The sequence below is a fragment of the Mobula birostris genome, chromosome 12, assembly GCF_030028105.1.
Source record: "Mobula birostris isolate sMobBir1 chromosome 12, sMobBir1.hap1, whole genome shotgun sequence".
Classification (NCBI taxonomy): domain Eukaryota; kingdom Metazoa; phylum Chordata; class Chondrichthyes; order Myliobatiformes; family Myliobatidae; genus Mobula; species Mobula birostris.
Window position 1 is genome coordinate 16,642,745 of NC_092381.1, and position 25,774 is coordinate 16,668,518.

Below are 25,774 nucleotides of genomic sequence, written 5' to 3' on the forward strand. Positions count from 1 at the left end.
TGCACACAGTACTCAAAATTAGGTCTTGCCAAAGTCTTGTAAATCCCTTTTTTATTATTTCAACTGCCCCCCCCATGCACTAAATTACTTTCCAAATTGCTTGAAATATATATACAAGTTTTGAGTGATCCAGATCCTTTATCTACCAACATTTATTAGTTTCTCTTTGTGTTTTAAAAATATTATTTTTCTATTCCTACTTAACACATTTTTCAGTCAAACATTTTTTTTCTTGTGTAACGCCATGTTGACAGTGTTTGACTGACTTGTGTTCAGTGCATCCTATTACTTCATCCTTTGATAGATTCCAGCATTTGCTGAGAGGGAAATGTTTGAACTGTCGTTGAGTTTGCTTCATTCCAATCAGCTGGTCTACTCAAGAAAGGCACATCCAGGAAGGCCATTATAATGCACTTAATACACATGGTGGAAGTTAAACATCACCAGATCAAGAATAGAAATCATCCACTGCTCAGCACTAACCTGCTGCAGTATCGAGATGAGCAAAATTGTATTTTCCGACATAATGTGGGATCTGGAAAAGCCAGACTGGGTTGGATAGTGCTCTGAAAATTTCTTTCCTGAAAAAGAAATTGCACTGCAGTGTTATTTGGAATGTCCTGACCAGCTGCATCACCATCTGGTGCAGGAATTGCAATGCATCTGACTGTGAGTCCCTACAAAGGATTGTAAGGACTGCTTTGAGGATTGTCAGGGTCTCTCTTCCACCAAACAGATATTTATCATTAACACTGTTTATGCTGGACTGCTGGACACTTAGCATTATCAGTGATCCCTCCCATCCACCCAACAATCTCTTTACCTCCTACCTGATGGTAGGGGATTGTGTAGCATTAAAACAAGGACTGTTAGGTTGGGAAACAGCTCCTTCCTCCAAGCTATAAGGCTGCTGAACTCCCTACCACCACTCGGTCTCTTCACATCTGAAATGCCAGTAGTGTTATACTGTTTACTTTTTTAAAAGGGTGCATTTATAGCACAAAGTATTAATTTATTTGTGGTACTGTTATTTTATATGTTGTGTGTGAGTTGTATGTACTGTGTGCACATTGATCTGGAGGAACATTAACTTGTTTGGCGGTATACATGAATATGGCGGAATAACAATGAACTTGAAAATGCTGGAAAGGTAATAGATCTATAAATCTTTGACTCTGCAAAAAATCAGTGTAAAACTCTGAAAAACCCTTGGGTGACAGTATTGCACTCTAATTCTACTGCATTTGCTCTTTATTTTAGTTGTACTGAACAAAATGAGATCCAGACTTGGTCCAAATTAGATCAATTCTTTACCAGGTTAAGAATTGTGTACTCAAGTGCACAGATCACATGATTTCAAGTTTTGGGTGTCAGTCTTGATACTAAATAGAAGTAAATTGACTGGTTGCTACATCATCTTGTGATGAGATTTTTAATGAACAGAATTGTATATAAAGTATATGGTCGTTGTTCTGTGATCAGCTAGTCAAATTAGTGGTCCTTTTGCTACCATACTACCAACAAAATTCAAAACGTTCGTGAGGGGGAGTACAAAAGAAATTGACAATTAGAACAATATTTGGCTATACCAACCAATTTTAAAAGTTGATTTTTTAGAACTGAATCCAATACTAATCAAAGTATGTAATTTATACTGTGCATGGCTCTTCAGCTTTGCTGCATAACCTAACATAATCTATCTAATATGTGTTTCTTGTCCTTATCTATGTTACCTGAATGTTACAGCAACTAAACGCTTCTCAACCTCAGGGAGACAACTTTATGGTAAATTTCTCTTACATGCTCAACTTGCTGCATGTAACGTGGCTGAAGGTTTGTTGGCCTTGTGTGTTTTGACTTTATACTTGAATGCTGACTCTTGCTATCTCATCTGAGTGTACCTTGAGTTGACAATATTCTGTTACCTCAGGTAAACTGAATTTCAAAGGGATAATGTTTTCTTATTTTTGAATGGTCTTCTACTCATTTCAAAACATCTCCCAGCATCTGCAGATTTTTCTCTTGTGTGTGATTCTACCCATTTCACTCCAGTTCACCTGAATTTTGTTTTCCTGCCCGGGTTCAGTGTTTTCAATTTTTTCCACTGTATAAACCACCAATATTTCGGCAGGTGGATTGCACATTTCTGCTGTAAAATGCTGAGTGAATCAAATGAAGGTTTTAGTTTATGGTGTGTCTGTTCAAATAGTATGCTGATACCATATTTTCCAAATGTTTGCTTACCACTATTTTGGGAGGGAAGGAAGGGACTGCTTTTTTAAAATTGATCCACTTAGTCTTGATAACAGTACAATGAAACTTGGATAATCTACTATCTTATTATTGGGAAACTTGGCTCATTGTGTCCTATTCCAGTGCTCCCTTAAATTCATTTAAATTCCTTTAAATTCATTAGGGTCATGTTTCCCACACTCTCCTCAAAACTCACTGGACTCAGTTTCCCATGCTGTCTTTAACGTTTGTCATGTTCACTAGGAGATTTATCTCATTGTTTTTTTTTAAAGTCAGTTAAAGGATTGTTGACATAATAGTATTCAACACTATGGAAAATCTTCTAGTCTAGCACCATCAAAGTCTTGAGGGTGCCAGAATATCAGAATTTAAATGATATTCAATTTGAGCTAGTTCTGTAGGCCTGAGTACTATTGAGGAAAGACTTTTCGATAGCAAGAGGAAGTACTGATACTATACCATGCCATTTCTGTTTCTTCACATCTAAATTTATATTTTTTTATAAACCCTTTCAGTACTGAATATTGTCATTAAATTTTAATTTAAAACACCTGCAAAATTTTTTCACAAATGAAATTCCACCAGAATTGGAGGCCCATATAGAATTAAATCAGTATCTTTGGGATTCTGTATGAATTTTACCTCTGACTTGTGTGTACTGAAGGAGTTTTTTAAAACTGGAATTGAGAGAAAGTGTTGCTGTTGACCAAGAGCTGGTGAAAGTGTGGATGTTGCTATACTTAAATGCTGCAGTTCAAGCAGTGCAGTATTTTTATGCATAAATTTTAAAGCCTTGGTATTTAAAACCAGTCACAGTTATTGATGGTAATTCAGGAATCTCATTTCAACATTATCCCTCTAGTAGAACCTTCTTGGCAAGTTATCCACTGGTAAATTTAAACTTGTTTTATTCTCTGCTCCTCATTAGAATTGCCTTGCTCTCTCCCTCTCTTGTGGTTATGACAGAATTGTTCTGGATCCTGTAGCACTTCAGGTACACAACTACTTTCACTCACCCCAACCTCATGCACTGTCACAATGCGTATATCCTCTGTTAGTAATCCCACTGGTACAAATCTTGCATATTTCTCAAAGTTACTTTGCCTACCATGTTTTATATCTTCTGACCAAGAAACAAGTGTATGTTGGGAGATGATGTTTTTACAGGCCAACTTTCCCTTGTCACAAGTTCCACTCCCACTTCAATGAATATCAACCTGAGATTTTTCCCCACAGATGTTCCTCAACCTGCTGAGTATCTCCAGTATTTTCTGTTTACCACTTCAGTTTGCCACCTACTTCTCTGCCTTGCTGTGATTGAAAATGTTCACTGCACACATGAACCCCTAAACAATGGTGTAATGTTTCTGGCATTTATACTTGAAGTGCAGTATCTGCAAAACAACTGACTGGATTTTATAGCATATTAGTTGCTCAACCCTGCTTCCATTTTAATCATCTCGTCCATCCCTGGCCAATTATCTGTTCACTTTTTCCTTATTGCATCGATAGTGTCTTTCAACCAGTTCACTCAGAAGCAAATTTCACATTTTCATCGTTCTTAAGAATTTTCTCATAAATTTTTAGGCACCAAAAAAGTAGGAGTGTCACTTCAGGTCTGCTTTTCAAATTAGTACTAGATTTTTATTTCATCCTTTTGCATGCCCAGTCATCCCTATGCTGAAGTCACCACTATTGGTTGGTAGGCAAAATACTTTAAATTCATTTTGATTTCAAGAGTTGCTACAGTGAGTTTAAAAATTCTTGCAGTATAAACAATGTGACCTTGAAATGTTGTCATCTTTTTCAAAAGCTTATGCACATTTAAGGTCATGGAATGATTACACAATGATTGTAGCTGATTTACAAACCTTTGGGCATCCCTGAGCACCCAACAAAATGCCTCTCACATTCATTGCCCTCTGAGGAACCTTATTTGGCATGGACCTTAAATTCACTGCCTCACAGCAAAACTTACAGGGTTCCCATCTTTTCCTGACACAGGTTTGGGCAAGAAATCTATTGTTCAGGTTCACATTCACATTTGAAAAAAGTATTGTTCAATGAATTGCAGAAATTAAACTCTTGTCTTCTGACTTGAGCTTTTTTTTAAAAAAAAGAGAATGCAGATTCTGGAATCTAGGAAAAAAAGGTTGCAGGAACAACCCAGTGGGTCAGGCAGCATTTATGGAGGCAAAAGGTGCAAGTCACCATTTTCAGGTCAAAATGCTGCATCAGATCTAGGGGGAATGGGAAAGGTTGCCTGTATTTGTGTGTGTGTGTGTGTGTGGGGGGGGGGGGTGGGGTGAGACAGTGGTTTTGTGGAAGTTGGAGCTAGATGGAGAGGGGATGATGGGCAGGTAGAACCATGTATGGGGAAGGAAGAGGAGAGATGAATAAAGGGAGAAGAAAACTCGGTGGACTTGTAAGTGTGTGGGGTGGGAGGAAGAGCTCGCCGGCGGGTGGGGGGGAGGAGATTCCCTGAAATTGGATAATTAAATAACCACACCATTGGGTTGTAGGATAGCAGAGTGGAATATGAAATGGTGTTCTGTAGTAATGGAGAAGCCAAGGGCCTACAGGTCAGTGTGGAAGAAGGAAGGAGAGTTAAAATGACATATTGGCAATCTTTACTTTTCCCTCTTGGCCCTGATGCAGGAAGCTGATTCAAAACATTGACTAACGCTTCTTACCACCACAGATGCTGATTGGTCTGCTAAGTTTCTTTTAAGCCTCTGTTCAGAATGCCCGTAACATCAGTCTGTGGCTCCTGATGGATCTTCACAACTGTTATAACGTACACATGTTCTAAGAGATTTGCATGTGGTAACGATATTTTTAGCCAGTACTGTAGGATTTTTCTGATACTTCACTGTTCTTAATTTTTCAAAATTCTTGAAAGCGGCTTTTGAATTTTAAATCATTCAAACACTGAACTTAAATCAGTCTGAAAGGAACAAAGATTTGGATCTGAGATAAAAGAAGCTAGAAGGTTAACCTGAGGTTTCCAATTAGTCTTCAGATTAAGAGCGTGCAGCATTTATGTTTGAGATAGCTTTATCTTTGTAGTCATGCATGTTTTTCTCAGTCACAAATTTCATTATAAAGCATAGTTAAAATCTTGTTTATCATCAATTTTGTATCACTTCTAAGCATTTCCACAAGTATATTGTAAATAGTGATATTTTTTTTTTGTTTATCTGTTTAAATGCTTAACAGCTTTGGGCAGAGGAAGTGACAAAAGTAAGTAAAGTAAAATAGTTTCCTGGTAGTAATAAAGTTGAAACTTGTCTCGTTTGGGTGAAATAATTTATATTGCTTTATTAAGAAAATGTTTTGTGCAGAGGTCATGAATAAATACCAGGTTCAATTTTAAATATTAGTTTTAAGTTCTGCTGTGTAAAATGACTTTTCTCAGCACAGTATATTTCTGGGAATGAAGGGGCTTTAGATCATGCAACACTGTCCTTTTTATTATTAAAATTGTTATCTCTTCAACCTTGCAATGTAGGTGAACTTTATTAACATCTGTCAGTTTTCTTTTAAAGTTAAGTTTTGGTCTGCAGCAGGAAAGTGGCGCTGCTTTACTTTAGTAAGGGATAAAGCTGAGAATTTGATGTTTGGGTATTACTGAGGAAAGGGAAAATGGCACAAGGATATTGGCAGGTCAAATGTAAAATCTGATTTAATTATGTTACTTCAACTTAGTTGCTGTACTGCCTGTTCTTTTAAATGTAAGAGGTAAAGTATAATTCAATGTTATTTGTAAGTGAAAGTATGCATTCATTGTGAATTTTGTCAGGCAAACTTTTCACCTGTTCAAACATGCCACATACAATTTGCTTTAACTGGTATGTATGAAAGTTGTCACAAAGCAGCTTATTTGGTATACAAGTTGTTAATTTTCTTTGGCCCAGCCATTGTAATTCTTTTCTCTTTAAAGATATAGTATCGTCTTTGTTGACAGTTGAAATTCCATAAAGTCTACAATAACTGCATTTTAGACCAATGGCTTTCTAAGCTTTGCAATCTGGAAATCCCAAAATTAATTGAGACACTTCATGTTCCTAACTTTCAAAAGATAATTATCCAAAGGAAATCTACGCTATACTAAACTACAAAAGATGTGTTAACTGATGGGTTGAAAAAGCTAATGACATATGCTAGTCATTTAAGTATTTTCCTGTATGCTCGAGGCAAATTGCATGTAAAATGTGCAACAGTATTTTGAATAGACAGGGCCGATGACATTTGTGTAGGGGAACACTTTGCATCTAGTGATCACAGTGCCATTACTTTCAAAGTAAATGTGCAAAAAAAGATGGGTCTGGTCTGCAAGTTGAGATTCTAAATTGGAGAAAGGTATCAGAAAGGATCTGGCAAGTGTGGAGTGGGGCAAGTTGTTTAATGGCAAAGGTGTACTTGATAAGAGGGAGGCCTTCAAAAGTGAAATTTTTTTGAGAGTACAAAGTTTGCATGTGTCTGAATTTACTCAGGGATGGACGCAGAGTAAATAGAAGTGAGGCAAAGCAGCATCAACTTCATGGACCCTGTATAGATCAGAGGAGGTGTTTGCTGTCCTGAAGCAAGTTAGGGTGGGTAAATCCCCAGGGCCAGACAAGGTGTTCCCTGTGAACCAGTGGGAGGCAAGTGCAGAAATTGCCACGACCCAAGCAGAGAGCCTTAAATCATCCTTAGTGACAGGAGGGATACCAGAGGATTAGGAGATAGTCAATATTGTTCTGTGTTTTAAGGAAGGCTCTTAAAAATAAACCGGGAAATTATAACAACACACAGAAAATGCTAAAGGAACTCAGCAGGCCAGGCAGCACTTATGGGGGGGAAAAAAAAGTACAGTTGACGTTTTGGGCGGAGACACCGGCAGGAAATTATAGGCCTCTGACCCTGACATTAGTAGTTGGAAAGTTATTAGGAGGTATTCTAAAGGATATATGAGTATTTGGAGAGATATTGGACTGATTGAGGATAGTCAGCAAGGCTTCATGCATGCTGGGTCATGTCTAACTAATCTTGGTGTTTTTGGAGGAAGTTACCAGAAAAGGGGGATAAAGGCAAGGCAGTGAATGTTGTCTACGTGGACTTCAGCAAGGCACTTGACTAGGTCCCACATGGGAGGCTGGTCAAGAAGGTTCAGTGGCTCAGCATTCAGGATGAGGTAGTAAATTGGATTAGCCACTAACTTTGTGGGAGATGCCAGAGAGTGGTAGAAGAGAGTTGCCTCTCTGACTAGAAGCCTCTGAATGGTGATGTGCCGCAGGGATCAGTGCTGGGTACTTTGTTGTTTGTCATCTACATCAATGATCTGGATGATAATGCCGTTAACTGGATCAGTAAATTTGTGGATGGCACCAAGAATGTGGGTGTAGTGCATGTTGAGGAAGGCTATCATGACTTGCAGAAGGATCTGGACCAGCTGGAAAAAAGGGACAAAAAAATGGCAGATGGAATTTAATGCAGATAAATGCAAGGTGTGGCACTTTGGTAGGATCAACCAGGATAGGTCTTACACAGTGAATGGTAGGGCACTGAGGAATGTGGTAGAACAAAGCGATATGGAAGTGCAGGCCACAGGTTGATAGAGCCATAAAGAAAGCTTTTGGTACCGGAGATTTGATGTATTGAGTACAGGAGATGGGATGTTATGCCGAAGTTGTATAAGGCGTTGGTGAGGCCTAATTTGGAGTATTGTGCAGTTTTGGTTATTGACCAACAGGAGAGGTGTAAGGTTGAAAGAGTACAGATAAAGTTTACAAGGATTTTGCCGGGTCTGTGGAGGAACTGAGTTATAATTATTCCTTGGAGCATAGAACAATGAGAGGAGATTTGATAGAGGTATACAAAATTATGAGGGATATAGATAGGGTAAATGCAAGCAAGTTTTTTCCAGTGTGGTTGGGTGTAACTACAACTAGAGGTCATGGGTTAAGGAAGAAAGGTGAAAAATGAGGGAAACTTCACACGGATGGCCGTGAGTGTGGAACGAATTGCCAGCACAAGTAGTGCATGTGAGATAGATTTCAATATTTAAGAGAAGTTTCAATAGTTACATGGATGGTAATGGTATGGATGGCTGATGGCTGTGTCTCAGTGCAGGCCGACGGTGGTAGACAAATTAAATAGTTTGGCATGGATTAGGTGGGCCAAAGAACCTGTGCTCTGTGTATGTAATATATGTATTTTCATGAGGAAGTAAATTGTCCGACAACCATATCCTTGCATTTGTGATTGGGTTTGCCCTGCATTGTGGCTAAATTGTTTACTAGCAAGCAGATTTTTGTCCAGTTTTCAATTAAAAAGGAACTCTCCTACATAGGCTGAGCAGGATGTCCGGATTGCACAGAGTGAGTTTGACCGACAAGCGGAGATCACAAGACTTCTGCTTGAAGGAATCGGCAGTACACATGTAAGTTTCCTTTGCCCTTGTCACTTAACTTACTCTGGCTTTGATCTCAATCCAATTGTTGTCTGTTAACAAGCTCTAGTGAAAATACTGCTCATGTATTTATGTGTACTGTTTTGCCTTCATATAGCTCAAACACTCTTGGCTCTAGTTCATGTCATTGGTTCTAAAATTAACTATCACTTCTTGTTCCTATTCTTGCATAGACACATCACCTTCGCTGTTTGAATGACTATGTTGATGCCCAGGTGACCTACTATGCACAATGCTATCAGTATATGGTTGATTTACAAAAGCAGCTTGGAAGGTAATTTGGATTTAGATTGGGAGCTTTTTCCCATTATGTAGTGTCTCAGAGGAATACAGTAATTTTAAGAATGTTTGTATGCACCTTATGATTTTTGTACATTGCTGCATATCAACTGATTGCTTTTTTTTTAACTCCCCTGAAAAATAATGGTCTGTAAAGTGCCTTGGAACAGCCACCTTGATGAGGAATGGAATAAGAATAAAGTTCCATATCACTTTTTTTTTCTATTTAATAATTAACATGCCCTGGGTGATGTCCATTAGCATTTTATAATCCAAGGTAATGATGTTTTATTAATGTTTTGTGTTGTATAGAGTCGTAGAGTTGTGCAGCACTGAAATAGGCTCTTCAGCCTAATTGGTCTACGCCAACCAAGGTGCCCCATCCAAGCAAGTCTCACTTACTAGAGTTTGGTCCATAACCTTCTAAACCTTTCTAATCCATGTACCTGTCCAACTGCTTTAAAGGTTATTATAGTATCTCCCGCAACCACTTCTTCTGGCCAGTTCATTCCCCATAGCTACTAGCTTAGAAACGTAGAAAACATACAGCATAATACAGGCCGTTCGGCCCACAGAGTTGAGCCGAACATGTCCCTACCTTAGAAATTACTAGGCTTACCTATAGCCCTCTTTTACTAAGCTCCATGTACCTATCTAAAAGTCTCTTAACAGACCCTATCGTATCCGCCTCCACCACGGTTGCTGGCAGCCCATTCCACGCACTCACCACTCTCTGCGTTTTTTAAAAAAAAACAAACAAACAAACTTACCCCTGACATCTCCTCTGCACCTACTCGCCAGCACCTTAAACCTGTGTCCTCTTGTGGCAACCATTTCAGCCCTGGGAAAAAGCCTCTGACTATCCACACGATCAATGACTCTCATTATCTTATACACCTCTATCAGGTCACCTCTCATCCTCCGTCGCTCCAAGGAGAAAAGGCCGAGTTTACTCAACCTATTCTCATAAGGCATGCTCCCCAATCCAGGCAACATCCTTGTAAATCTCCTCTGCACCCTGTCTACGGTTTCCACATCCTTCCTGTAGTGAGGCGACCAGAACTGAGCACAGTACTCCAAGTGGGGTCTGACCAGAGTCCTATATAGCTGCAACATTACCCCTCGGCCTTCTAAATTCAATTCCACGATTGGTGAAGGCCAATACACCGTACATCTGCTTAACCACAGAGTCAACCTGTGTAGCAGATTTTGAGGGTCCTATGGACTCAGACCCCAAGATCCCTCTGATCCTCCACACTCCCAAGAGTCTTAACATTAATACTATATTCTGCCAACATATTTGACCTACCAAAATGAACCACTTCACGCTTTTCTGGGTTGAACTCCATCTGCCACTTCTCAGCCAAGTTGTGCATCCTATTGATGTCCCGCTGTAACCTCTGACAGCCCTCCACACTATCCACAACACCTCCAACCTTTGTGTCATCAGCAAACTTACTAACCCATCCCTCCACTTCCTCATCCAGACCATTTATAAAAATCACAAAGAGTAAGGGTCCCAGAACAGATCCCTGAGGCACTCCACTGGTGACCGACCTCCATGCAGAATATGACTTGTCTGCAACCACTCTTTGCCTTCTGTAGGCAAGCTAGTTCTGGATCCACAAAGCAATGTCCCCTCGGATCCCATGCCTCCTTACTTTCTCAATAAGCCTTGTACGAGGTACCTTATCAAATGCCTTGCTGAAATCCATATACACTACATCTACTGCTCTTCTTTCATCAATGTGTTTAGTCACATCCTCAAAAAATTCAATCAGGCTCGTAAGGCACAACCTGCCCTTGACAAATCCATGCTGACTACTCCTAATCATATTATACCTCTCCAAATGTTCATAAGATCCTGAGAGGCAGGATTTCTCCATCAGCTTACCAACCACTGAGGTAAGACTCACTGGTCTATAATTTCCTGGGCTATCTCTACTCACTTTCTTGAATAAAGGAACAACATTCGCAACCCTCCAATCCGTCAGAACCTCTCCCGTCCCCATTGATGATGTAAAGATCATCGCCAGAGACTCAGCAATCTCCTCCCTCACCTCCCATAGTAGCCTGGGGTACATCTCGTCCAGTCCCAGTGACTTATCCGACTTGATGCTTTCCAAAAGCTTCAGCACATGTTCTTTCTTAATATCTACATGGTCAAGCTTTTCAGTCTGTTGCAAGTCATCACTACAATCACCAAGATCCTTTTCCATAGTGAATACTGAAGTAAAGTATTCATTAAATACCCCTGCTATTTCCTCTGGCTCCATTCACACTTTCCCACTGTCACACTTGATGGGTCCTATTCTTTCACGTCTTATCCTCTTGGTCTTCACATACTTGTAGAATGCCTTGGGGTTTTCCCTAATCCTGCCCACCAATCATGGCCCCTTCTGGGTCTCCTAATTTCCTTCTTAAACTCCTTCCTATTAGCCTTATAATCTTCTAGATCTCTAACATTACCTAGCTCTCTGAACCTTTTGTAAGCTTTTCTTTTCTTCTTGACTAGATTTATTACAGCCTTCGTAAACCACGGTTCTTGTACCCTACCATAACTTCCCTATCTCATTGGAACATACCAATGCAGAACTCCACACAAATATCCCCTGAATATTTGCCACATTTCTTTTGTACCTTTCCCTGAGAACATCTGTTTCCAATTTAAGCCTCCAATTTCCTGCCTGATAGCCTCATAATTCCCCTTACTCCAATTAAATGCTTTTCTTTTTTTTTTAATACTTTGTTTTTTGAAAATTTTGAAAATAATGAAATCAACAAGAACATATAAGCTCAGACATGTGTAACAACAAAATAAGAAAAAAAAGGGACATAACATTAGAGGGATGCCTATTGTACAAAGTGCTCAAAAGTGCTAAACATTAAGTCTCAAATGAGGGCTGTGAGAAATCAGCTGGGGGGAAATTATTCATCTGCCCCCGACCTTGTCCAGGTAGGCAAGAAATAGATCCCAGATAGCCAAAAATTTTATAATTGAATTGGTTCTCAAGAACCTAAGTCTGTCCATCTGTATGTCTGAGATCATGTCAGCCATCCATCTCCGAAAAGAAGGGGGAGAGGGTGATTTCCATTCCCTTAAGATAAGTCTTTTGGCGACAGTCATCCCCAGCATCAGAGACTGTTGTATGGCTGTAGGGAAACATAGAGTGGATTGCGACAGCCAAAGATGGCGAGACCAGCTTCCAAGGGGAAGGATCTTTTATAGGCCTTTGAGTATCAGTCAAATATTTCGGACCAAAATCCAGTCAATGATGGGCAAAACCAAAAGGTGTGTGACAACGTGCCCTCCGTCCCTTGGCATCTATCACACATTGGCGAGACAGAAGGGTAAATCCTGTGCAACCTGAATTTGGAATAGTGAAGACAGTGGACAACTTTAAACTGAATCATTTGGTGTCTGCTGTTAACAGAGCAAGCTTGTATCATAGACAAACTCTTGTCCCAGGCAGCTTCAGATAGTTCAATGCCCAATTCCTCTCTCCAGGCCTCCCTGGTCTTCACAGTACAACTATCGAACAAGCATACAAATTTAAAAAGGAGATGCTTGGAGTCAGGAGGGTTCTTTAAGATATCAAAAAATATATGCTTCCCTGGAAGGATTTCAAAATTACAAATCTTAGATTGAATGTAGTGTGTAATTTGTAAGTAATGAAAAATTGCGATTGAGACAGCTCAAATTTCTCTTTCAGCAGACTAAATGTTGCAAACTGTCCCTCTATGTACAGGTCTTCGATAGAAACTAGACCCTTCTCCCTCCAAGCATGGTAGGTTTCATCTGACCATGAGGGTAGAAAGGAGAGATTGAAACAGACTGGTGTGTGTACAGAGGTCTCTGGTAAATTCAGAACGCTCCTAATCTGATTTAGAATTCTGATGGAATTTTTCAAAACAAAACTCAAACTTTTTGAAGTCCCAGGCTTCTCTAACTTAGAGAACAGCATGGCTGGCAAGGAGGAATTGACAACAGAGTTAGACTCCATACATAGCCACAAGGGGGCCCCAGGGACTAAGTTATCCAGAGCCCCCTGTTGCCAAAACATTAAAGCCCTAGCATTGACAGCCCAATAATAGTGGCTAAATACAGGTAATCCCAGCCCTCCTTCAGACTTGGGCTTTTGTAAATGAATTTTTGAAATCCTGTGATTCCAGATGTAAAACAAAATTATGGAGTCCAACTCTTTAAAGAAGGCTGATGTAAGAAAAATGGGGAGATTTTGACAAAGATAGAGAAACCTAGGAAGGGAAACTATTTTAATTGAATTTATATGACCAATCATGGACAGAGGTAGGGTTTTCCAACTTTCTATATTCTGTTTAAGTTTTGCAATAAACTCCGCGAAGTTTAATTTAAATGTTAATTTAGGATCTTTGGGTATTGCCAAACCAAGATAAGTGAAGTGATCTAAATTACTTTAAACGGGACACTTTCCAAAAAATCCAGCGTATAGACGTTGGAGAGAGGCATGAAGTCACTTTTTGTCCAATTGATTGAGTATCCCGATAGCCTGCCAAAAGAAGTGATTAAATCTAGAAGAAGGGGGACTGACTTTTCTGGGTTTTGTAAGTACAGTATCACATCGGCATATAAACTAATAAGTGTTTCAATACCTCCCACTTTAAAACCCACAATATTTGGGTGACTTCTTATTTTTAGGGCAAAGGGCTCTACTGCGACGGCAAAGAGGGCCGGCGAGAGAGGACACCCCTGCTGAACTGAACGGTGTAGAGGAAACAGAGTTGAATTGTCATCATTGGTTATAACAGAACACACTGGGCTGGTGTATAAATGACTCAGGATATAAATGACTTGCCAAACACAAACCTGTACAGTGACTCAAATATGTAAGGCCACTCAATCTGGTCAAAAGCTTTCTGTGCATCAAGGGATAAAATTGCTGCCCCACTAGCTTTCCCATGGTCAGCATACATAGTATTAAGGAGGCATCTAACATTGGAAAAAGAAAACCTGCCCGGGATGAATCCTGTCTGATCAGAATGAATGATAGATGACAAATGCTTATTTAGCCAGTTAGCCAGCATTTTAGTGATCTACCTTTCTATCGAAGTTCTGGAGTGCAATGGGCCTATAGCTGGCCGGGTCCGTTTCCTCTTTACTGTTCTTTAGAATGAGGGAAATGTTAGCCTCGTACAATGTTTTAGGCAAGACTTTTGTCTCTCTTAGAGCAAGATATCATTCTGAGAAGAAGTGGGGCAAGGATATCACAAAATTTCTTATAAAATTCGCAGCCAAATCCATCTGGCCCAGCTGCCTTGCCAGACGGAAATGACTTAATGGCAGAAATTATTTCTTCCAATGTGGTCAGAATCTAAGTCCTCCCTAGCAGCGTCACTAAGTTTCGGCATTACAAGAGAGTCAAAGAAGTCATTCAAATCAGATTGAGTGGCATCGCATTTAAAAGTGTAGAGTTCACTGTAAAATTCTTTAAAACAGTCATTTACCTCCTTGGGGTTGGTTAACAATGTGCCCACCCTCGATCTAATGCAATGAATTGACCTTGAGGCCTGGGCGCCCCTAAGCTGCCGCGTCAGGAGCCCCCCAGGCTTGTCCCACATTTTGAAATGCTTTTCTCTTAATTTTAAGAGGAGGTTATTTATTTGACTACCCAGAATGCAATTGTACTCATATTTAAGCTTCATTATCTTATTGTCTTCAGAGGATTTCGAGGCCTGGTATGTCGCTTCGAGGGTTGGGAGAGTGTTCTCAATCTCTAATAATCGACCCTCTCTCTCCCTCTTAACAGCGGATTCATATGAAATTATATACCCATGAATTACAACTTTTAATGTCTCCCAGAGTGTAGAATCTGACACCTCGCCATTATCGTTAATTTCTATAAAATCTTTTAATCTAGTGGTGATGTTTTCTATAAATTTCTTATCAGTGAGTAGGGAAGGATTGAAACACCAGGAATAGATTCGTTTGGGAAGGGAGAGACTTGGAGACATTGTCAAAGGGCTATGGTCAGAGATTAATATTATGATATTTTGTATTGGTAACTAGAAAAATTAAATGAAAATCAACCAAAAAATAGTCTATTCTATGATAGGATTTGTGAACATGAGAATAATAAGAATAGTCCTTGTTGGTGGGATGTTGAACTCGCCAGGTATCTACTAAATTCCTAGATTTAATCAAATTGTTTAGGACCTGCACTGACACGATATTTGAGGGCAGGTGGGAGGACAATCTATAAAAATATGAATCTAGGTAGCAATTCAAATCACCGCCGCTTATTATATTTGAATTACTGGCATCCAGAAGTAAATCAAAACTTTCCTAAAAAAATTTGGCTCATCTGAGTTTGGACCGTAAATATTAAGGAAGGTTAACTGAAATGAATTAATGGTGCCAGAAGCCATGATATACCTGCCAAAAGGATCTGTGGTCATTAAAGTGAGTTGAAATGGAATATTTTTCCTGAAAAGGATAGCTACACCACGGGCATGAGAAGTAAATGGTGACTGGTAAGCCTGCGATATCCAGCTAGATCTCAATCTGCATTGCTCAGTTACTTTGATATGGGTTTCCTGTAGAAAAATCACATCTGCAGAAAGAGATTTGAGAAGTCTTAAAAACTTTGTCCCTCTTAGCAACATCACCAAGCTGCTTAACATTCCACAAGACTATTGTAATATCTTTGCTCCCTAGCTGCATTCTACCACGAGACCTCTGCTCGTGAGAATAAAAAAAAGAGATTTATTACAGTTGAGCACAAACATAGTAAACAGTGCAAAATGGCTGGCAGCCTCATAAAAACACAACATACAAAAAAAAAATGTCTGAGCCATAAATAAGAACAACACACACCCTAACCCACCCCCCTTCGTGTCTCCCTGAAGCAGACACATAGTTCCCCATTTCCATCCGAAAAGGAGCTGCTGGACAGGTAACTAACATTACACAATTATCACAAACCCTCTCTGAGAAAATTTATAACGCAAACTATATAATACCGGTAACCAAATGCTATTAGGGCTAGGGAGAGTTATCCAGTGTCAACACCTGAAGCTGGGCATTCATGACACAATCTCAAAATTAACTATTATAATAACAGACATATTTAAAACATTCTCTGCAATTAAATCCCAGTGCGGCATACAGCATTGTAAAACTACATATAGCAAACAGGTCCCTCCCTTTGTCCCAACATGTAAACCGGCACAAGTATAAGCTGAATAAACAGTGTCAGTATATCTACTCCCCTTTGCATGCGTTATTCCTTTCCAAGAGCCGTGCTGCTTCCTTCTGGTCATTGTAAACTATAGGTGCTCCTCCGTCTTGATGATAAATATAGAGCCTAGCCGGGTACCACAGAGTGTGCTTGATTCCTCCATCACGCAGAGTTTGCAGTACCTCCCGAGAGGCACGATGTTGAGTCATCACCTCACTGGTATAGTCCAGGAAGATCAAGACCTTGTTTCCCTTGTATTCCATGGGTCGTAGTCTGCTGCGGTGCAAGATCAGCTTTTTCACTTGAAAACGGTGGATACGTGCCAAGATGGTGTGCGGCTTAGCGCTGGTGGCCGGCTTTGGCTGGAGAGAGCACAATCAACTTTAACCGGGTGCGGGAAATGCTCTTCCCCGAGCAACTTGGGAATCAGTCTGGAAGCAAATTCAATGGGATTACCATCCTCCTCACCCTCTGTATCCCTACAATCTTAATGTTATGTGTCTGGGAACGGGCCTCTAAGTCAGGCACTTTAGCTTGGAGCTGGCTATTTTGTCTCATTAGCTCTGAGTACTTAGCTTCAAGCTCCTGCACGCGTGCTTCAAGGTCGCTAGCGGTTAGTTCTTGATTAGCCACATGGACTTGTAGATCGGCCTGGACAAGCGTCTGGAGCTTGGTCTCAAAACCATCAAAGCAGTCGTTAATGCCGTGCAGAACTGACTCAGAGATCTCCTAGCCTAATTCCTTGCACGTGGCGTAAGTTTTGTCCGGCGGTATCTCAGACGCAAGGAAGTTATTTACAGGCCCGTTGTTAGCACCAGCACCAGTAGTTTGGCAGTCGGCGGTCTTGGCTTTGTTTGCCTTCGGCATTGTCAAACTTTTCCATACACTTAGTTTAGATAAAGAGAGTAAACGCACACTGTTGGCCCATGAATAAATAAAATAAGGTATAATAGTAATTTTATCGAGGCCTCGGAGAGGAGCACTGACCAAACACGTCCAATCCATACGCATGCGCACTGGCACTCCCATTAAATGCTTTTCTAACTTGTCTGTTCCTATCTCTCTCCAACGCTATTGTAAAGGAGATAGAAAATGCTCTCCCACTGAGATCTGACACCTGACCAGGTTCATTTCCCAATACCAAATCAAGTACAGCCTCTCCTCTTGTTGGCTTAACTACATATTGTGTCAAGAAACCTTCCTGAGCACACCTAACAAACTCCACCCCATCTAAACCCCTTGCTCTAGGGAGATGCCAATGGATATTTGGGAAATTAAAATCTCCCATCACGACAACACTTATTATTACACCTTTCCAGGATCTGTTTCCCTATCTACTCCTCGATATCACTGTTACTATTGGGCAGCCTATTAAAAAGCACCCAGTAAAGTTATTGACCCCTTCCTGTTCCTAACCTCCACCCACAGAGACTCCGTAGACAATCCCTCCATGGCATCCACCTTTTCTGCAGCCGTGACACTATCTCTGATCAACAGTGCCACGCCCCCACCTCTTTTGCCTCCCTCCCTGTCCTTTCTAAAACATCTAAAACCCGGCACTTGAAGTAACCATTCCTGTCCCTGAGCCATCCAAGTCTCTGTAATGGCCACCACATCATATCTCCAAGTACTGATCCACACTCTAAGCTCATCCGCTTTGTTCACAATACTCCTTGCGTTAAAATAGACACATCTCAAACCTTCGGTCTGTACGCGTCCCTTCTCTATCACCTGCCTATCCTCCCTCTCGCACTGTCTATTTGTGAGCCAATCTCCTCTTCCCCGGTCTCTTCAGTTCGGTTCCCACCCCCCAACAATTCTAGTTTAAACTCTCCCCGGTAGCCTTAGCAAACCTTCCCGCCAGGATATTGATCCCTGGGATTCAAGTGCAACCCGATTCACACCTGCCCCAAAAGAGGTCCCAGTGATCCAGAAATCTGAATCCCTGCACCCTGCTCCAATCCCTTAGCCAGACATGTATCCTCCACCTCATTCTATTCCTATTCTCACTGTCACGTGGCACAGGCGGTAAATAATCCCGAGATTATTACCTTTGCGGTCCTGCTTCTCAACTTCCTTCCTAACCCTGTACTCTTTTTTTCAGGACCTCTTCCCTTTTCCTATCTTTTGTGTATATTTTTTTAAAACTGCCCCTATTAAATCTTTCCCCTCACACTTTAAACTGATTCCCTCTAATTCTTCATGCCTCAACCCTGGATGTGGTGGGGGAGTGCATTCATCCTGTCTATACCCCTCATGATGTAGCAGCAGTTTGGAATTTGATCTATCCTACAGATGGGCTTGTCTGCTGACAGTATTTGGCTAGCTCCTCTAATACCTGAAATGTAATTAAGCCCGCAGACAACCTTTTGCTTACATATCGTGTTGTAAATCTAAACATTCAAAACTGTAAATACTATAACTGTTGGTATATTTCGACTGGTGATATCACTGATATCTGATCCTCTCATACCTGTTACCACTTGTAACATGTTGCTAAAGCTAATTTAAATGGGCTAAGGCAGTATGATGTGTCTTAATTTGTGGCTTTTCCTCTGCATTCATGTTAACACTTTTATTTTCTAGCTTTCCGACTTTTTCTTCCAACAACAATCAGACTACCTCAGCATCAGCTATGCCCAACACCGGCCCCCCACTTTCTGCATCTTCAGTCCCATTGTCCACTCTAAACAATCCAATAACCACTGACTACAAGCTGTCATCTAGTGGCACCAGAAAAGCTAGAGTTCTCTACGATTACGATGCTGCAGACAGCAGTGAGTTGTCACTTCTGGCCGATGAGGTGAGTAAGGTGTCTACTTGATTGTACGTTTTAAAAAAAAAAGAAGGAACAACCTTGTCATTGAATAACATCATTTCCTTTGTATTTTTGTCCTTGCGCTATCTCTCCCAATAACCAACAAAGCTCCTTTGGAGCAGGGGTCCCAACCTGAGGTCCACGGACACCTCGGTTAATGGTAGAGATCCATGGCATGAAAATTGGGAACCTCTGCTTTAGAGGTAGTGTGCCTTTCGTATCTCTTTCCAAATTTCCTTTATTTATTGGGTACAGTTTGTGGGTGACAGGGTGGAGATGTGGCTACCCTTGGCCAAGGTGTCCTACCTGCTTAGCCTCCCCGATCAAGGTCAGGTGAAGCCATGGGAGCAGGTGATGAATAGTCTTGTGTGCAGCTGGTGCATATCACAAGTCCTGGTTATGTGCCCACTGATGCCAGGCAGACAATCTCTGAAGAGCATTGATAATAGCTGGGGTCACCCGTTGTGTAAAGACACTGCTCAGAAAAAGGCAATGGCAAACCACTTCTGTCGAAAAGTTTGCCAGGAGCGGTCATGGTCATGGAGACTATGATTGCCTGCATCATATGACACGCCAAATGATGACAGTTTATGGAACAGTAGAGCACAGGCCCTTCAGCCCATCATGCCACTGCTTAACATGCTGCCAAATTAAACTAAATCCCCTCTGCATGTACATAATCTATAACCCTGCTTTCTCTGCATATTCTGTGCATGTCTCTTTTAACAGCCACTGTCATATGTTTCCACCACTACCCCGATAGTCAGTTCCAGTCACCTACTACTGTGTGAAATTTTTTTTTAAAAAAACACCCCACATATCTTAAACTCTACCCCCCCCACCAACTTTCTTAATTTAAATGCATGTGCTCTACTGTTTGACATTGTCCCTTTAGAGATATAGCATAGTACCAAGCCCTTTTAGCCCAATGAGCCCATCCTCACCCCACCCCCCAAATTACGTGACTGTGTCTAATCAGCCTACAAACCGGTATGTCCTTGGAATGTGGGAGGAAACCAGGGCGCCCAGAGTGAACTTGCGTGGTTACAGGAAGAAGGTGCAGACAGTGGCGGAATTGACAAGGCATATAACAACTTGGAGATGGGGCAGGTTTCAATTGAGAGAGGTATGGTGAGGAAAAGCTGGATGACCTACATGTTTGGGTGGGGGGGGGGGAAGAAATTCTTCTTGGGATCACATGACAAACAGTATGTGGCTGAGAACCAGGAAGGGCCCCACCACAGATGCTCAGATACCAGAAGTGACAATGCACACATAGGAAGCAAAGGTTTGGTGATGATTATTTGTGGTTTAACAGTGAAGAACGTAACTAGGTGAGTATAATTCCATTTGGGTGATGGTGGGTTGTTGTGTGACACTGTAAGGGTAGTGGATCACAATGAGGGATAGGTTGCCCTTTCATCGGGTGTTTTGACAATTGTGGAAACCTGGCTGTCAGGGGTGAGAAGAAGTAGCTTAAATGTTTTGGAGAATACTTACCTCTACCACTTCAAGGAGCCCATTCATAATTCAGATTGGTAAATGGTTAATTATTGTAACGTACTATAGTACACTTTAAAAATTGTTTGCATGTCATCCATACAAATCATTTAATTACATCAGTACTTTGATGTAATGAAATGAATGGATGGCATGAAACACAGGGAAAGGCAGTAACAGAATAACAGGGAAAGGGCAGTGGATGTAGACAATAAGGTGCAAGGGCCATCGTGAGGTATATGGTGAGATCAACGGTCCACTTTATTAGACAAGTGTTGCCTTTCAGTAGTCTTAATGGTGGGATAGAAACTGTCCTTCAGACTGATGGTACATGTCTGTATCTGCCTGATGAGAGGGGAGAAGGGGGGGGGAAATCAGTTTTCAAATCTTAATGAATGGCTGAGCAAATTTGAAGGACCATATAGCTAACTCTCATTTCTATTTGTGTTGTTAAGAGGATAAGATACTAGTGCCTCACAAAGACAAGGGCCAGTTTAATAATTCAGGTGTATGAGGATTAATGGGGAGAGGTTAGTGTGCTGCAACTGAGGAGTTTGCGGAGGACACATGAGGTGATAGCAAGGAAACAAAGTGCAAGTTTGGGACTTGGGCAGCAAATATCCCTTTTGAAGTATAATCGAGGGCCATCTCCCTAAAAGTATTAGAGGCTGCATCACAATTAACAAGGTTCTGTCTCTAAAATAAAATGCTGTAGGATCTCAGAAAACCAAAAACAAAATGCTGGAGGGGACTAGTCAGGCAACATCTATGAGGTGAGAATCACACACACACAAAATGCTGGGGGAACTCAGCAGCTTAGGCAGCATTTATGGAGAGGAATAAAGAGAATGTGTTTCAGGCTGAGACTCTTCAAGCTTTGAAAGGAAGGGGTAAGAAGCCAGAATTTATAAAGGTGGGGGAAGCCAGACTCGTGACTTCAGGAAAGTCAACAGCGTGAAATGGTAACTCTCACAGATTTTGTTTGGCAAATGATGAGCATTTGCAGGGTCTTCTCGTTCTATGTCATGTGTTTACCCACAAGACCTGGAACAGAGCTGGGAGGTGGGATTAGGCGAAATTGTTCTTTTTTTTAGTGAATATGTGTGCAATAGGCCAAGGAACTCAGTCCAGTGATTTTTTTCTTATTATTATCCTCTCATATCATTATTGGCCCTAGAAAGCCACTTTAATCATTTTCTTGAATGTTAACAATTCTATTTCAGTTGGTTTCAATTAACCTCTAAACATTGCTCCAACTAAAAATGCAGCAATCTGTATGTTAACTGCCTGTGAGTAGCTACTTGTCAAATGGTTCATAAAACTGAAAGATAATTGTTCATTTTCTCAATAAGATGTATGGGTAAAGCAACTGAATAGATTGAGTTCTGAATGGTACTTCAGTAAAAGCTGGTGTATATAACCGAATGTTAGTGGACAAAGCATTCAAATATAGTCACTGATGTTACATACACTGTACTCTAACTTAAAAAAAAATTAAGAATATTTGGTGCTTCAATTGAAAGATTCCCACTCCTGATTTTAAAAACCCTGTGTGTCCCAAAAGTGCTCACTGCAAACCCTTTCAACTCAATTTTTTTTTTGATATTAGTTTTGAAGAATTACTTGAGGATGTAATCTTTTGGTCACTTGGCAATAATACCTGGATATGGCCCATCTGAGTAAGGACATTATTTCAGCAGATGCTATGAATCTAAACGCAGAAAAATCCTTAAATGCTCAGTTGGCTAGAATATGTGAGTTACTGCCAAATTTGAGAATACAGGCTGATGTCCCTTTTGAAGCATTCATTTGCTTTGTCTCTCCAAGGCAGTTAACAGTTCTGCTCAGTGCTTCCAGTTCCAGTAGCATTTTGTTTCAGAATGTTTTGAAAGCTTTGCACACAAGTTATTTCTTTTTAACTTGTCCACTTTATTTTTGTAACTCAGTCAATTGTACATACTCTAAGAAACCATGTTGGGAAATTTGCATTCTTATTTGATTCCAATTCATTGGATAAAAGCTTAATTTACTCATTTTCTTCAAACATCGTATGACGGGGATAAATATAACAAGCCACAGAATGAAGGAGAGAAGAGGTCGAGAAAAGTTCAGTGAAGCAACGAAATGCTGGGGGGACTGAGCAGGTCAGGCAGCTTCTAAGAGGAAAATAAACAGTGAATGTTTCAAGCCAAGACCCTTCATCAGGACTGTCGGGTATTCATGAGTCCTGACGAAGGCTCTCACTGGAAATGTTGACTCATTATTCTTCCTAGATGCCTCCCTCGTTTTGTGTGTGTTGCCTCTGGGTTCCAGCAGCTGTAGAATCCATTGTGTTTAATTACTGCAGTTGAAGACTGTCAATGGAACAATAGGCTTGTAAGAGCTATCCCATTCTTTAAGGCTGATTTATTCTTCTGCATCATATTGATGCCGTAGGTACGGCGTAGCCGCGAACCCTACGCAGAGCCTATGCTGATCCTACGCCATAGCCTGACGTGCACCTCTCCCAAAATGTAACTATGCGTCATGGCAACACAGACCGCAACAACTGTGATTGGTCCGCTTGGTAGCATCACATTTCCTCCTACGCTGCAATAGCTTCCCATTGGGTGACTGAAGGGCAGGGAAGGAACTCTGGCTGTAATGCTTTCCATAAAGCTTTACAGTCCTCCGAAATTATGGAGGACACATTTCGCTTTTACGAAAAAAGATGCTCACTTTAAACTTGGTTACCCCGAGAAAGACTACCATGACCATGAAGCCTTGCACGGGCAGGTGTGTGCGCATGCGCAACGTGCCCGAATTGTAGAGCGACGCAGACACACCAACGCACAGGTATAATGCTCACAATGCGCGTAGGCCACTTGTGTAGGTTACGGCATCCATTTGACACAGAAGTATAAATCAGCCTTTACACAGTTACGGTACCCTTCTAGTTTAAGAGGATGCTGAGAACTAACTATAAAGTAATTTACTGTAAAGTAATTTGATGGGAGTAGGCAGTTTAAATGGTTCCTCATGGGCTAAATGGGTTGAAAGGCCTGTTTATGTGTTGTACTTTTCTATGACTCTGTTATTTTTAGTTCAGCGGCTAGCTCCCTCTGAAATGTCCAACTACTTGAGAATAATCCTTTGCCATCCATAAACTTATTGTGTCTGATTACACTGACGTGACCTTGCCAGACACTTGGTAGATCCGTCTACAATTTTCTTCTTTTATGAAGTCTCCACCTTCCACTAATTATCTTGCCCAAACCTTCAACTGTAATCCAATCTGAACTCTTTCCCTCTGATTTCTCTAAGTTTACCCACTGAAGAAAGGGCCCCATGCATCTGAATTTCACTCCCTCGATGCCAAGTGCTGGAATTCCCTAATCACCTCCCCCTCATGTCCTCAAGGAATTTCTTTGAATTTACCTAGTGTAGTTCAGTGAAGGCTTGGTTAATCTCCTATGGAATATTTCTGAAATCTTGCTGTGGAGCACTGTAGGACATTTTATTCTGATAAAGGCAATGTATGAAAGTATGTTTCTAACACTTCTCATTTCTGATGAAAGGTTATTAACCTACTGCTTGCTGAGTGTTCCGATCAACATATTTCAATTATAAATGATCTGTATACTGTATAACAGCTTTGTTCTTCCATTGCTCTATAGGTAGGATGTAATTATATTCTCTGAATTTTTAAATATTTCCCGAATTTTTCCCCTCACTCCAATTGATCCCTTTTTCCTTCTCCTATATGCATCTTCTCTAACGATTCTTTCTTTAGCTTTGTCACAGTCTGCAGAATAATAAACAATGGGTTATTTTTTAGGTGATCACTGTCTATAGTCTGCCTGGAATGGACTCTGATTGGCTGATGAGTGAACGAGGGAATCAGAAAGGAAAAGTCCCCATTACATATTTGGAGCTGCTGAACTGAACATGTCACTGCCCATCTTAAGAAAAAATAATAATAATATTGGTTGTAATTGCGATATTTAATTGCAGCTAACTTTGTATAAAACAGTTTATGAAATGTCTTCCACATAATTTGTCCCTGAACCATTTGGGACCATGTGAGTTACATGTATGGCAAAACAGGCATGTTGGTTGCTACATTTGTCCAAGCCAATATGACTCCCTTGCTTTTGAAAACTTTAAATATTTTTGTGCCATGAATGTTATTTGCTAAAAAGTATCAGCTTCGTTTTCTATTTAATATTTCATTTTTGCATATTAGTGATTGAAAAAGCATTTCTTTATTAAACCAACTTGAATACAATGTCCTTATATTTCTAAAACTTTCTTATTGCCAGAAATATGGAACTTAACTTGTAAATTACATGTGCTTAATTAAATGTTGAAAGTGATGTACAGCATTGCCAAAATAAAACTGTGTCAAAAGATCTATTCACATGGTTGTATGCTTGGACATCAGAACTATACTGGCTTATGTATTTGTATTTGATTAAACTTTTGTTCTTGTTAATCATAGATGTGAATGGCTGAAATTTTGCAATAAGGAATTGAGAAATCTTGCTGTGAGGACTACTTCCTTCTGTTATGCAGTGCCTCTTGGTTACAGTTGATGTAATTGTTTTCCTCTCTGGGGTACTGTGCTCTTCATAATGACACCAGCATTACTTGAGACAAGAGTCACTTTCTAATAGATATTTATCCACTTCTAATATCAACAGGGTGTGGGAAGATATTCCATATGGCTGAAAAGTTCAGTTTTGGCAAGTCCAGTATACCTTATACCTAGCACTTAGGACATTACAGCATAGTGCAGACCATTCAGCCCAGCGTTTTGCAGACCTTTTAACCTACTAAGATCAATCTAACCTTTCCCTCCTGCATGCCATTCCATTTTTTTTCTATAATCCAAGTGTTTATCTTGGTTTCATAAATGCCCTGAATTGTTATGCACCTTCTCAGAGAGGAAAGGACCTTTCGCCCAGAACCAAATCATTCCATGCAAGACATGATACAAAACCGTCTTAAAAGTGCCCATAGAATTAAGGCCAGTGTTTGATCAAGGAGAAACTATTGAAATGACTCTCCATTGTGCTGCACAACTCTTACTTTGTGGTATTTATAGTCTCACTGAAATTCAATAGAGTGGGGAAATCAAACCCAGCAAGCTTCCAGAATTATTGTGTGCAACAGAGATGGAAACAGTACTGGATTTATTCTGAACCTTCTGAAGTCACCCAAATAAATGGAACTCTTGCCTGCACTTTGCAATCAATTAAGCAGGAGAGTAAG

The 25,774-nt window shown here is 40.5% G+C and overlaps 1 protein-coding gene across 3 annotated transcripts in view; it reads left to right on the forward strand.

Annotated features, from left to right (window-relative positions):
- Positions 1-24,995, forward strand: part of LOC140205756 (endophilin-B1-like) — a 79,503-nt gene extending 54,508 nt beyond the window's left edge. Inside the window, exons 6-10 of one of the 3 annotated variants that reach the window (XM_072273362.1) lie at positions 5,473-5,496; positions 8,588-8,677; positions 8,881-8,981; positions 18,790-19,006; positions 24,339-24,995. In XM_072273362.1, the coding sequence (XP_072129463.1) occupies positions 5,473-5,496; positions 8,588-8,677; positions 8,881-8,981; positions 18,790-19,006; positions 24,339-24,446 (540 nt within the window). In that variant the 3' untranslated portion in view covers positions 24,447-24,995. The remainder of the gene's footprint in view (positions 1-5,472; positions 5,497-8,587; positions 8,678-8,880; positions 8,982-18,789; positions 19,007-24,338) is intronic. The other 2 variants (XM_072273363.1, XM_072273364.1) reach the window with 2 other exon arrangements.
- The last annotated feature ends 779 nt before the right edge of the window (positions 24,996-25,774 follow it).